Consider the following 13,399-nt stretch of genomic DNA (forward strand, 5'->3'; position numbering starts at 1 on the left):
AAAGGATAAATACGAAACGAAAAATTATTACCCGATATCGTAATTTTCGAAAGTTTTTTCAAGAAATTAGATTTAATATTAATCTATTTTTTCATCTAAAATGTTTCATAAAACCACTAGTTGAAGTTACCTGCAAATTTTCAACTCCCCATCTTTTTTATTTTTTATAAGGAATTACTTTTATATTTAAACTTGTGTCCTATCTCTAACGGTTTACAAGATGGCTCGTTTTTCATTTGCATTTGATTTAAATTACAAAAAAGCACCATCCAGAAAGTCGAAAAAAAATGTGCATAATTACTTCAGCTAGAACTATTATCTGAACTTTTTTTTTATTTGATGCACAGTGTTTTGGTAAATTGTAAAAAACTCATACCTTCTTCAAATTTTGCATCTATTTTGCTCCCACATGTTACGCACACCTCCTGGGATTGGGCAAACTCGGATTACACACATTTAGGGATGCTAGAAATTAATTCCTCAAAACCCTTTTTATGAATTCTATTGATTAGCCTATACAATTGAAAAGATTAAATCAAATTTTGGAAAACCAAGAAATTTTTGCAAAAAACCAAGTCTATGCCATCAATAATGAATCAAAAATCCGCTCGACCGTTTTTTTATAGGTACTCATGTCCCACTAGTATCATAGTAATATGATGAAGGTTTCAAAACATCAATAGATTGATATAATTATTAATTTTTTCAAATAAAAAAAGTTTCCAATATAATTTTGGAATAATAAAAATTATACCAAGAAATCGAATATAATAATTTTTTATAGCATTTGATATTAAAACCACAGATCACACAAAGAAAAAAAAAAAAATCTAATCAAGGTCAATTATATTTAAAAAAATTTAATTGTTTCATGCTTCTTCTTGTAGAGTAATATAACACTAGTATTAATATGAATTAACTTTTTATAAAATGACTCATTCGACGCGTCCCTCCAAAATGTAATTAAGAGCATTTACAATGTGATTCATTATAATAGCTTCAGGGGATTCAAGCCGTAATACATTTCACATTTTTTTGTACAATGTTCAATATCTTAGAATTAAAAACCTTCAGTTTCTACTACTCAAACCATTTGAAACTGTTCCGAGTTGAAGCAAGAGTATGATGTCTTTGCTTTTACCTCAAAAAGATTTTATTTCTAGAACTTATATTTCTATAATTGAAATAATTCTGAGAAATAAGAGGAAGGTAAGACTATACGTACTCTCATTTATACGGTTGAAGATTCTTATAAGGGTATAAGAAATGGCAACGTCACGGAAAGGTTGATTTCAAAGCGATTAGTTTTTGAATATTTTGTTTCTTATTGAAATTAGGTAACGATTAAGTACGTCTGTCATTTGAAAGCGATTTGATTTTGAATATTTTTTTCTTATTGAAATTAGGTAGAGATGAAATACACTCGCATCTGATAGCGGTATCTGATAGCGGTTGCATTTTATTGAAATTAGGCAGCGAAGAAGTACGTCTGGTACCTGACAGCGGTTGAATTTTGCATGTTTCTTTTCTTATTGAAATTATGTATGGATGAAGTGCCTACGTCTAGAATCTGTCCACGGTTGGGTTTTGCACATTTCTTTTCTTATTGAAGTACGTCTGACATCTGCCAGCCGTTGGAATTTTCATATTTTTTTTAAATTAAAATTAAGTATGGGTAAAATTTCTACGTCTGGAATCTTCCAGCGATTGGATTTTGCATATTTCTTTTCTTATTGAAGTGAGGCCAGGATGAAGTACGGGTGCGATCTGTCAGCGGTTAGATTTTGCATATGTCTTATTTAAATTAGAAAGAGAGAGAGATACAAGGCATCTGGTATATAAGAGCGGTTGGCCTTACTGCCTTTACTAGTGCGCATTTTAAAATCATTTTCAGACAATCATTTTTCATGTTTTTTTATCAATATAAATTATAATTGCCAGACAGTATTTCTGTTGCTGACACCAACCTAGATATTATTCAAATCATTTTAGTGGGAATGTAATTTGAATTTAATTTAGTTTGATAATTACATCATGTAATTTTAAATTGTCAAACAGAAATTTGGTTGCTTTATTAGCGTACATGCATCGTTAATGAATGCAACCGCTCTGAGATGCAAGACGTCCTTCATCTCTACCTAGGTTCAGTAAAGAAAGAAATATCCGAAATTCAGCCATCTTAAAAAAAACTCATTTCAACTTTTTTACCCTAATACTTTCTTGAGTAAGGAAGGAGCATTAAGACCTTCCCAAATTTTTTCATTTAAAAAATGCATCAAATTGAATCAATGGCCTATCTCGTTGACTTATTTTCGTAATGTCTCTTTTCTCAAATTACCAAAATAAACACTGCAATCTGTGTTCAGTTAAAAGTGAATGTAATTTTTTTTTAGCTATTAGGTATGTATTGGGAGTATCACAATACACAAATGAAAGTAAAATTGATCATGAGAGATCGTGACTTAAATTTAACTGCATATAGGTAGGTATCTATTGTTTATCTTGCACCACGCGAATTTGTTACAAATTTAAATTTAATAATATTATAACCTTGGTTAGCTTATCTCGTGAAATATTGTTACGCAGTTTTATTTTATTTGATTTTATTTGAATAATTTGGTCGAAGGCGAAAATTTTTAGTTTAATAATATTGAATGTGTGTACACGAGTTTCTTTGCTGAGAAATTTCGAAAACAATAAGAGAACAAGAAATTACAATAGAGGTATCAGATAAAAAGAATAAGAATAATTTTTGTTTTGTTTATAATACTCGAAACAGTGAAAACTATTATACTTTAAAAGCACCTTCACTTTCACTTAATGTTTTAAGTTTTTATGACCTTTTTTTTATGAATTTTTAACTGAAAATTTTAAACAATTTTTTTTAGCTAATCCAAAAAATTTAGACCGTAGAACACCAAGGTTTTTTAATAAATACTTAAAACTTCGTGAGTATGGCTTCCTTTTGTCGAGTCTACCAAACTTTCCTCTACGATTTTTTTCGAAAAGGCTGCGTTTTCAAATGAGCATATAATGACATCATACTTGAGTTAGCACGGAATTTGTCGGATACTGACCACTTGATAGCATTTATAATTATTAAACATATCAGCAAAAGTAAATCCTGTACGTATTCAAAAACAAAAATATTAACCCACCCGTTATTAAGTACAGCATGTTCGAAGTGGTATACAAGCTGATCGGTACAGTATTTTTCTCGAACAAAATATTTTATTTTTTAATAATTATTAATGTTATCAAGTGGACAAATTCCTTTCGGTTTTTTTTCCTGAACGATAACTTAAATATGATGTCATTGCTCATTTGAAAACACAGCATTCTCGAAAAAAAAACTTTGGTAGACTCGTCAAAGAGAAGTCACTCACCAAGTTTCAAGTATGTATTAATTTTTTTTAAATCCGTGCTGTCCCGCGATCTAATTGTTTTTATAACTGAGCCAAAAAATCGTTTTTCTCGAGTTTTACCCTCTTTAAGAAGTGCACCTGCGGGTCAATATGTATTAGTAATGAGCCAAATTAGTTTTGATCTTGCAGTCTTGATCTTAGTCTTGTAAATTTTCCATGACCAAGATCAATATAGTATCACTTCGAAAAGATCAACGCATGCCAAGACCCTATCTAAATATGAATCAAAATCAAGACTCAACTCTGCAAGACCGAGACCTAACTCTGCAAGACCATATCAAAACTGCTACGTAGCGTAGGGTTAAAATCACTGTTATAGTAATTTGTATGTGTAAAGAAATTCGTCAAAGAAGGACTCTCAGATGGCCCTACTTTTTTGGGCAAAACTTCGATTAATTAGAAGTAATGAAATAATACTTAAATTCTTGGATGTTTTTACGACTTAACGATGTTCCAGCATGGTATTTGCAGTTTCTATGTTAAAGCAATGGTACAATTTTTGTTTCGACAGAATTTAACGAAAAATTAAATTTAAGAATTTAATAATGCTTACTATTAATTCCCAAAGTTTCAGAAATTTTGACCGTTTAAAATGGGAAATAATTATGCCAACGTCCCAATTTCGATCAATTTACGTCAAAATTAATATCTCGAAAGTGAAAATTAATTTCTAAATTTTTTTTTTAGAATTGTATTGTATAAACATTTTTTTCTACTTTTTCTTCAATATATAATAATATCATAAAAAATAGTTGGAGAGACCGGACATTTTACATGCTTTAAATGGGACATGACCCTCAAAATCGCGAACTTTGTCTTTAAATATCTCGCGATCTAAACGGTCAAAAATTATGAAATTTTAGGAATTCATAAATAAAGCTATTATAAACCCGAGAAAAAAAATTCGGCCAAATCTGTCGAAAAGTGATTTCATGCTGGTACTACCTTAAAATAAAATGGAAAGAATATTTTGGGGCACATAGGAGAATTAAATGACTTTGTGAGAAAAATTCGAGACCTTATTGTAAAATAAAAAAATGTATTATTTTTTTTGTAGCTATAACAAAATCATTATTAAAAATTTAATCCATCTATCGTTTCCATTCAATGTTCTTTCTTCGTTGACTTTTATTCGGAAGATCACTCTTGTTCATCAGGATCTTCGTAACGACTAAAGATGAAGTTTTCTTTCTCTGGTGGCGTTTGTTTGAACGATTCCTCTTTTGCGTCAGGATCTTCGTTGCGTCTGTCGACAGAATTTTCTTCCGATAATGGAATTTGTGTAGTAGACTTCTCTTGTTTATCGGGGTCTTCGTAACGACTATAGATGAAGTGTTCTTTCTCAGGTGACGCTTGCTCGAACAAATTATCTTTTTCATCAGGATCTTCATAACCTCTTGCGACAAGCTTTTCTTTAGAAAATGAGTTTTCTTTTGATGATTCCTCTTTTTCATCAGGATCTTCGTAACGACTATAGATAATGTGTTCTTTCTCTGATGGATTTTGTTCAACCGATTCATCTTTTTCATCAAAATTTTCAAAACGTCTATAGTCTGAGTTTTCTTTCGACAATGGATTTTCTTTAGATGGTCCCTCTTGTTCATCCGAGTCTTCGTATCGAATATAAATGGAATGATTTTCCGATGATAACTTATGCTCAGACGAATTGTGTTTTTCATCGGAATCTTCATTAGGATTGCTATTATTCATCGGCTCATTTGGTATGTCATCGTATGATAAATTTTTCTTTCCCGCTAATTGAGGTATGGGACTATAACATTTAAAATAATTAAACTTCAAATGTAATAAAAGATTTAAGTACAGATTTAGTGTCAAAACAAACGCAAAGATTTGTATGGGGTCGTCTTTTTTATCGCTAAAATATTTCGACGTTTTAGATATGTCGAATATTTTGGCTATAAATTACATTTTTTCTTAGGGGGATCATTTCAGACCACCTTCCCTTGAGGGACTGGCTAAGAATAAAAGGCAAAGATCTATTAACAAATTTTAAAATTTCTCAATATAACGAAATTTCGCTACGAAATTATTAAAAATACTTACGGATAAATAAAAAATGGCAGGCTCCAATATGTTCCCTCTTCGGAGCTCCTAAAAACAATTACATTTACAAAAATTAAATTTTGTTTGTCTCAAAATCCCTAATCTCCTATGAAAATCTATTTATCCTTCTTTGTTTCTCTTACAGCACCAAAAAAAAAATTAACTTACCCATTTTCAACTAAATCATCATTGTCTGAACACAATATTTTTCCATTTAGAATAAGCCTTTTAATTTCAGGATGTATATTTTCGTTATTATATCGTAGAAATATTGGGATATATGTTGCCGAATTCGATATTATAATACTTAGATAATTACTATAAATATCTAACTGAAATGTTTTGGAATCAGTTGAGTTAACTATACCCCATGGGCTCTGAAAACAATTGAAGTAAGAACTTAATTTACAGCTTTATGAATTTTATTTACTTATTGCACTAAAACAAAATCAAAATTACTTTTCTCTCTAAGTTCTATTATATTAGCTTGATAGGCTTAACACTTGAATACTCCAAGCTTTCACAGATAGTCACGTATTAGGACTTCTAAGTGAAATTATTTTTTACTTTCTAGTGAAATAAAAGTTTAAACTCTTTATAATGAAGTTCATTTAAACATGCTCTTATATCCGTGCGTTATTTGTGACAACCGTGTATAATACTAAGACATTACATCTATACATATACTGAATACATACACGCAACTGTAAATTTATTAATTTTTTTTTTTTAATCTGTTCTACAATCGGGTAAAAACCGCTTTTTTTGTGCCAAAACATTCGAAAATTCGCCATAAATTAATATTTCAATATGTTGGATTTCAAAGAAATGGTAAGAACCGTCTTCGAGATAAACTATGTCGCATTTTTAATTTTTTCATTATTTGGGTCCGCACTCATAATTATTACAAGTTTATTGAAATATTTGAATACATAACACTATATAAAATTATCAGTTTGTCCAGTTTTTATATTCCATGGTACTCTAATGCTACAAGTTTAATTTTATAACCAATGTGCTATAGAAAGTAAAAACTAGACAAACGTTGAGGCAACTTTAGACTTGTGGTTGAAACCTACTTTGATGATGAATTTTGTTTTATCTTTATGAATGTAGACGAAAAATAAGAATACAATTTTTCGATATCTGCCTTGCTTTTCGAAATATCGAAAGCTAAATAATTAAACAAAATTTTCAATTTTCGATATTTTGAAAATTACTCCAGATATAAATTTGTGTCCCCACTACCTTGCTCATAAGTCCTTAATAAGTCGGTCGCAATGTCTTTTTTTTTTCAATAATTCATTAAGGTTTCAACTTTAACCGACGAAATCTATGAAAGCGGATTATCTACCGTTTTCCCATAAGACCAATGCTGAATATGCCTACTTTTGAAATCATTTATTCATTTAAATAATCGTTCAAACCCCCATAAAATTATCGGAATTAATTTAGTTGTTAGTCCAACTTAATATTTAAAAAAATCAATCCTTTTATCCAAAATTTGCTTGACGCTCGTACATCCTTAAATATTTAATATTGAAGTGTTTATGGCAATTATAGAAAGTTATTAATCATATCTAGGAAAATGCATATTTGACTATTTTTCCAAATAGTGGGTTCATATTCAAGTTGATGGTGTGCACCATAAGGATCCCATTCACATGAATGGATTGTTTAAAAAATCGATTGATTTTACCTGTAAAAATTTAATTTCGTCAGTAAATTGAATTTCAAATCGAATTGAATCATACATCGCATCTAATTCGAGCGTAATATTTTGTTGATATAAATTACTGTACACTGGTTTAGGTGGTGCTAATTTGTCAGAACATTTTACACTTATAACTGATCTAAAAGTAATACATATTATTAAAACAATGAAAGTCACAGTTGTGTAACCAAACTCCATTATATTTCACTATAGTTCACTTCACTTAATACAAAATAAATATTTGAAAACAATACCGAAAATAAGGTCGTTTCATAAAATTTACAACATACTTTGTAAATATTTTTATTGGATTTTCTGTCTGTGAATATCTTCCAAGTAATTATTACTAACCAAAATTTCTTTAATGAAATTACTCACTTACTACGTGTTTTTGTGGCTATTATTTACAGGAGTGTATTAAATTGACTTGAAACAATTAGTCGAAAAAATAAAGCTATGAATTGTCTATCTTGTGGGCAGTAAGACCGGATCAGGTTGCGATTCTTTGAGTTCGATTCAAGAGGGCGCTTACAAACTTTGTGAACAAAAGTGACGAGGCAGAAATAAAAACTAGGAAAACTCGAAGCTAAATGTCGATGGAAACGAGTATACAGTAGAACGCCGATTATCCGAATTAATTGGGACCGGGGATTCGTTAGTTTAACAAGCACAGTTCTACAATAACGCTCACTTGAACATACATATGCTATTGAGTTGAAAAAAAAAACAAACGTTCCAACGTCGCAAGACATGTAGTGTCTTGTCTCTAGCTTTCAACCATAACAATTGAAATATATCTGGACTCCAGCGAGTTCCAACTTGTTGCAACAAAACAAAACAAAAATTACCTACATACATACTTGGTTTTAATTTTCGCTGATTCGGATAATTGGCAATTCGTTTAATCGACGTTCTACTGTAATTTGGTTACTCGAAAGATTTTGTGTCCGATGAACTTGAATATCACAATAAAAATGACCACCAAGGAACTTGGTGCCCAGGGCGGGCAGTATACACCTCGTCTCTCAATTTTACGAGAATATGTAACATATTCCGCTTTATTTAAATATACCGCGGATATCTGTGAAATATACGACAATCTGTTACAAAAATCGTAGAAATCAATTGGTATTTTTTTCTCAAATTAAAAAAAAAACTCAATCTATATTATTTGGCAAAAAAACCAATAAAAAAATGTCATCATTGATGTTTCAAAAATCAAAATATCATGCTTTATGAATTCTAAATTAAGTAATTCTTGCCGAAGTGTTGCCGACATTCTCGAAATAATTTTTAGTACAGACAGTCAATATTTTAAAGAGAAATAAGGTGTTTCTATTTTAATTAATAATATATTTCTATTAAATTTACATGGGTACATGTTATGTAATAAATTCGAAAATAAATTGCTTACCTCTTAGTTGCATATTTTTTTATTTCTGTTGTTTTCAGATTTATTTGAAAAATTTCATTAAGGTTCAACAATTAAGGCTATAAGATTTTTAATATTTTTATGCAACTTTCAAAAGCTACTCATTTAGAAATTAGAGATGTTTTTCGTAACTGAATACTGTACTGATGTTTACCATAAAAAAATATGGTAAGATATACTTTTAAACTTTTCCCAACCACTGGAACAAACCGGAAACCAACCAATGTGGTTTTTATCCAACCTCAAAAATTTCCTATTGCTAGTATTTATTTAATAAAATAGTATTATATGTATAGGAATATATTTTATTTCTAGAGGTAATACAGTTCAGCATAACTTTCCTTTTTGATAATATTAATACATATCTACCTTAAATAAATTAGCTTTCTCGCGGCTTGAGTCACAATAATGATTCTCGACAAATAATCCTCGAACCACAAAAATACTGAATATACTTTAAAAATCAATTCCTTTAGTTTTTTTTGTAAAACGTTTTGATTACTGAGAGTATAGATTACCAGGAAATTCAATATAGTTACCATTCAATCGTTTTATTAATGACCTGGTAAGGAAGGGAGCGTTTAAGGAAAAATCGTCAAAAGGATGAATGGAACCGTTTTTTACCTCACGAAAAATGAGTAGGTTAAGAATAGACGAAGAAAACGTCTTCCTTCGGCTTATAAAAAAAGTGATTAAAATTAATTTAATTAAAAACTAGCTGTGAAATACCCGCTTTGCTGGGCAACATCCCCACTTGCACCCCTCCCTCCACATTTCCTTGCGTGGGATAACAGTTTTGTAATGTACACGTCATGCTCTTTTATTTGATACCCCACTTAGGTATATTTTTAAATATTCGATAATTCCTTCCCACTTTCTCGCTACACCTTTCTACCCTCCGAAGGTTAAAAGTAGATAAAAACAATAGATCTTTGAAGCTGGTTGTATATCGTCTCAATATTTTAGCTTAATCGATGCACAACTTTTTTAGTTTTTGAAGCATATCCCTTTCAACCCCTATTTCAACCCCTTACTCTACTATAATATGGATGTATTATACATAAAAACCTTCCTCTTGAATCACTCTATCTATTAAAAAAAACCGCATCAAAATCTGTTGCGTAGTTTCAAAGATTTAAGCGTACAAAGGGACATAGGGACAGAAAAAGCGACTTTGTTTTATACTATGAAGTGATAGTCAAGAACACTTTTCGATAGCAAAACTATGTTAGGAGTGTTTAAAAATCAATAAAATTCCATAAAAAAATATGTCTCATCTGGTTATCACATGGGTGAAGATTGACTTTATAGTGTCTCTTAGATCATTATTTAAAAAATTTGAAATCATGGCTTTCTCAAAAAAAATCAGAAAAATTTTAAGATAGTAAAAATTCAATAAAAATTTGCAGAATCAGCTACTTATACATCTTCAATAGTTTCCAGAAATATTGAAATATTTTCCATTTTTTAAAACAAATTGAAACTGTTGAAAAAGTTTGAACGGTTGGGTTAATCAAATTTTTTGTGTGCAAAATTTTATAATTTTTACACTCAGAGTACTTAACTTGATCAATGAATCTGAAATTTTGCTTTATAGCTTCAATAATTAAAATTTATTTAAAAAGTGGATTATTTTCCACTACAATATAAAGTTCAAGATCATGTAGTACTCCATAAGTAGGTATACTTATAAATAATTAATAATGATTTTTAATTTTTAAATTAAAGTTGGCACTTAGACCTTGTAAGAAGAATTTTGAAAAAAAAATTATTTTTAATATAACAACAACCTTCTTGTGTATAATAAGTAACATTCCTCAAATATTCCCCAACATACAAGGTCCAATCAATTCCCTTTAAACAGGTACAATTGTTACAAAAAAGCAAATCGTGCTGCGTTGGATCTTCAAGGAACAGTAACTTTCTGTTTAAAATAATTGTGTTCATTCTTTTTTATTTTCATGCATGCATGATTATTTTTCGGTACAAATCTTCTTCTCAAAATATGTCTACACATTTAGGTGCGCTTTTTTTCGTTCTAGCGAAAAAACTACTAAATTAAGAAAATATAATTTTGAACAACTCTGTGGCACAATGCAAAACCAACGAGTAAACAGCGATGAGCAACTATTACATAAGCGTATTTTTTGCACAAGAAGAAAAACTACTCAATTTTCATTTTATACTCTTAAATTCATTTTAACAAGTGAAAACAAATAATTGACTGAGATAATTGTTTAAATACCATATACAATGTGTCGCAATTTAAGACACCCTCATATTTTCGTTATTTATAGGAATATCGATTTAAAATTTTGCCCAGTCATACAGCGCAAAATTAAAATTTTTACATTCCATGTAAAAACTGGACAAATGAATGTAAAGTTAATAATTTTAAGTAAAGACAAAAATAATGAAAATATTAAAAATTCGAATTTTATCATGAAAATCAGTACATGGATATAAAAAAATGTTCTAAGCAACTTTTTATAATATTTTTTTTCGATATCTGTAACTACATGTCAGACGCTAGACAAAATATTAAGAATCGCCCCTTTTGTCAGTTTGTACTAGGCTGAGTTTAAAGTTCAGATTTCGGTTAAGTATCTTCAAAAATGTGTCCCATCACCCTGTATGATATTCCTAAAAACAACGACAATATGAAGGTGTCTTCATCTTAAATGCGACACACTGTATAAACAATGTTGAATATCAGTGCTTGTATTATTTTTAGAAATAAGATAAGGTTAAAAAACAAAAAGATTCATGTACTCTGTGTCACAAAAATGCACGGATTTAAATTGAAAAAAGAATTTTTTTTCGAAAGACAAACGAAAATGGACTTATAAGCTGATTTTATGAACATCTATACCTTTAGAAGTTTTACAAACTTGAGACTAAACTTAATATACTCTGATTTATTTCATATATGGGGTATAAAAATGGTTTATAGTAATTTGAGGAAAATAATAATTTGGTATTTTGTTTTGAACAACGTTCTGTTCTTAAGAACGAATCGCAAATGTTTCTGTATAGTTAAAATTCGGATTTTGATTTACGAGAAACAAATAATCACTTTCTAACGCAAAGCTAAAACAAATTATACTTTCTAAAGAAACCACTAGATGTCAACATTGACACACAAAATATGCATATAAATAAACGAATAATGTACAGTTTTAATTATAAAAAAAAATTAAATGTTATAAATTAATTAATCTTCTGAAGTGAAGTTAAAATAACCTTGGTAATCATTATAAAACACCTACAATAGTAATATGTATTATGAAAATTAATATTATTAAATTAATTATAACACTTATTCTTAAGAAATGAATGAATGAATCATGCATGATTAGACGCCTCTTTTCACGTTTTAAATTATCTCCTGTTAAGGGATTTTTAAAGGGATTTTTAACTATAAGAGCAATTCCGTCATCTGATCAAACAATTTTTCATGATGCTAGACTATATCTTAAAAATATTCTATGTAATCTGTTATTTAGTCCCAAAAATGATTCGGGACTCTGACCCCACTTGCATCAATTGTGAGAATCCCTCTAGAAAAATTTCTGACCTACTTCGGTAATTTTCCTTCACGTTTACCTACTTCGAAATATAATATAATAATTTGCGTAGCGAAAATACGATCGTTAAATCGTTATTTTTCGCAGTAAACTTGTATGAGAATTATCAAAAATGATTCTAAACGATTGTGGAATTCAGATCAGAGTTCTGGCCAATTTTTCGGGCTAAATACCAGAGTATTTAGGTAAATTACAGAGCTGTGTGTGGAACAGCATATAAAGTAAAATTTTTAACTGGGAAAAATACTATTGGTTCGCTAGGACGATCTTTATTGTGGAAATATTTCTTCACCATTTTTCAGAAATGGTGTGTTTCTCCCCAATGAGTAGTTGCAAGCTTATTGGCATAACTTCAGACTTCAAAAAATCCCGATGTAAAAAAATACAACGGTGTAAGTTTAAATCCCAGTAACTTGAGCAGTCAAATGTGGTCTAGTCTCTTTGAATTTATCTTTTTACATTTGATGAAGTCAAATAACTTATCCGATCTCAACAGTGAAAATGTCTTATTTTCTCTGGTGGCCCACCATTTTTAAAAACTTTAAATTTCAGTTACACTGTTTGTTTTTTTTTTTTTCATTTTTACCTCTTTACCGAACCAACGTGGTATAAAAATAATCTTCCGTTAGTTTTGGGTCAACCTTTAAGATTAAATGTAAAAATAATAAAATTTGATTTTTCAAACCATACAATTTTTTGTGGAATTCTTGATACTGATATAACCGTAGGAGTGTCCCCCACTGTAAGTAAACAGGAAAGGTACCTACTACTATAACAACAGGAAAACACATTGTAGGTATATATCCGAGCGAAATTATAAGAAATCGTAATTAACTAACCCTACAAAAAATATATTGAATCGGTACATTTTAATAATATTGTATAATTGCAGCGACAACAGATGTTTTGCTATTTACTATTAAACAACAAAACAAACATTTCCGTTTGTGTTATTAATTTCCGGTAAATATGTATCGATACTTATTAATAATTACAATTAATACTTGTGTACGAAAAGGTGTATGTACTTATGCAGGGGTTGAAAAAATTATTGAATTGTAACTTTGTATAAAAGGGTTGATAAAGTTCACCTCATAAAGTATCTAAATCAGGCAAGTGCGAGTTATTTTAAGTCGAAGTCACCATTGTTATCACTTTATTATGTGTCATAAACTTA

General features: G+C 29.6%; 1 protein-coding gene across 1 annotated transcript; it reads right to left on the reverse strand.

The window, feature by feature from the left end:
- Positions 1-4,524: 4,524 nt before the first annotated feature.
- On the reverse strand, positions 4,525-7,405 carry LOC123300740. The gene is made up of 4 exons (XM_044883382.1): positions 7,189-7,405; positions 5,658-5,866; positions 5,490-5,537; positions 4,525-5,196 (listed from the first exon to the last, which is right to left on the reverse strand). Exons 1-4 carry the CDS (start codon positions 7,399-7,401, stop codon positions 4,566-4,568), a joined length of 1,101 nt encoding a protein of 366 aa, XP_044739317.1. The 5' UTR covers positions 7,402-7,405; the 3' UTR covers positions 4,525-4,565.
- Between the last annotated feature and the right edge of the window lie 5,994 nt (positions 7,406-13,399).

This window comes from Chrysoperla carnea, chromosome 5, assembly GCF_905475395.1.
Source record: "Chrysoperla carnea chromosome 5, inChrCarn1.1, whole genome shotgun sequence".
Lineage (NCBI taxonomy): Eukaryota > Metazoa > Arthropoda > Insecta > Neuroptera > Chrysopidae > Chrysoperla > Chrysoperla carnea.

What these genes read in the sequence shown, in the direction of transcription:
- LOC123300740 (XM_044883382.1), bottom strand. Translation starts at nt 7,401, where the DNA reads ATGGAGTTTGGTTACACAACTGTGACTTTCATTGTTTTAATAATATGT. An exon ending in GATGATTTAGTTGAAAATGG is followed by an intron (nt 5,538 to 5,657) that starts GTAAGTTAATTT and finishes AATTGTTTTTAG; the next exon opens with GAGCTCCGAAGAGGGAACAT. An exon ending in CTGCCATTTTTTATTTATCC is followed by an intron (nt 5,197 to 5,489) that starts GTAAGTATTTTT and finishes TAAATGTTATAG; the next exon opens with TCCCATACCTCAATTAGCGG.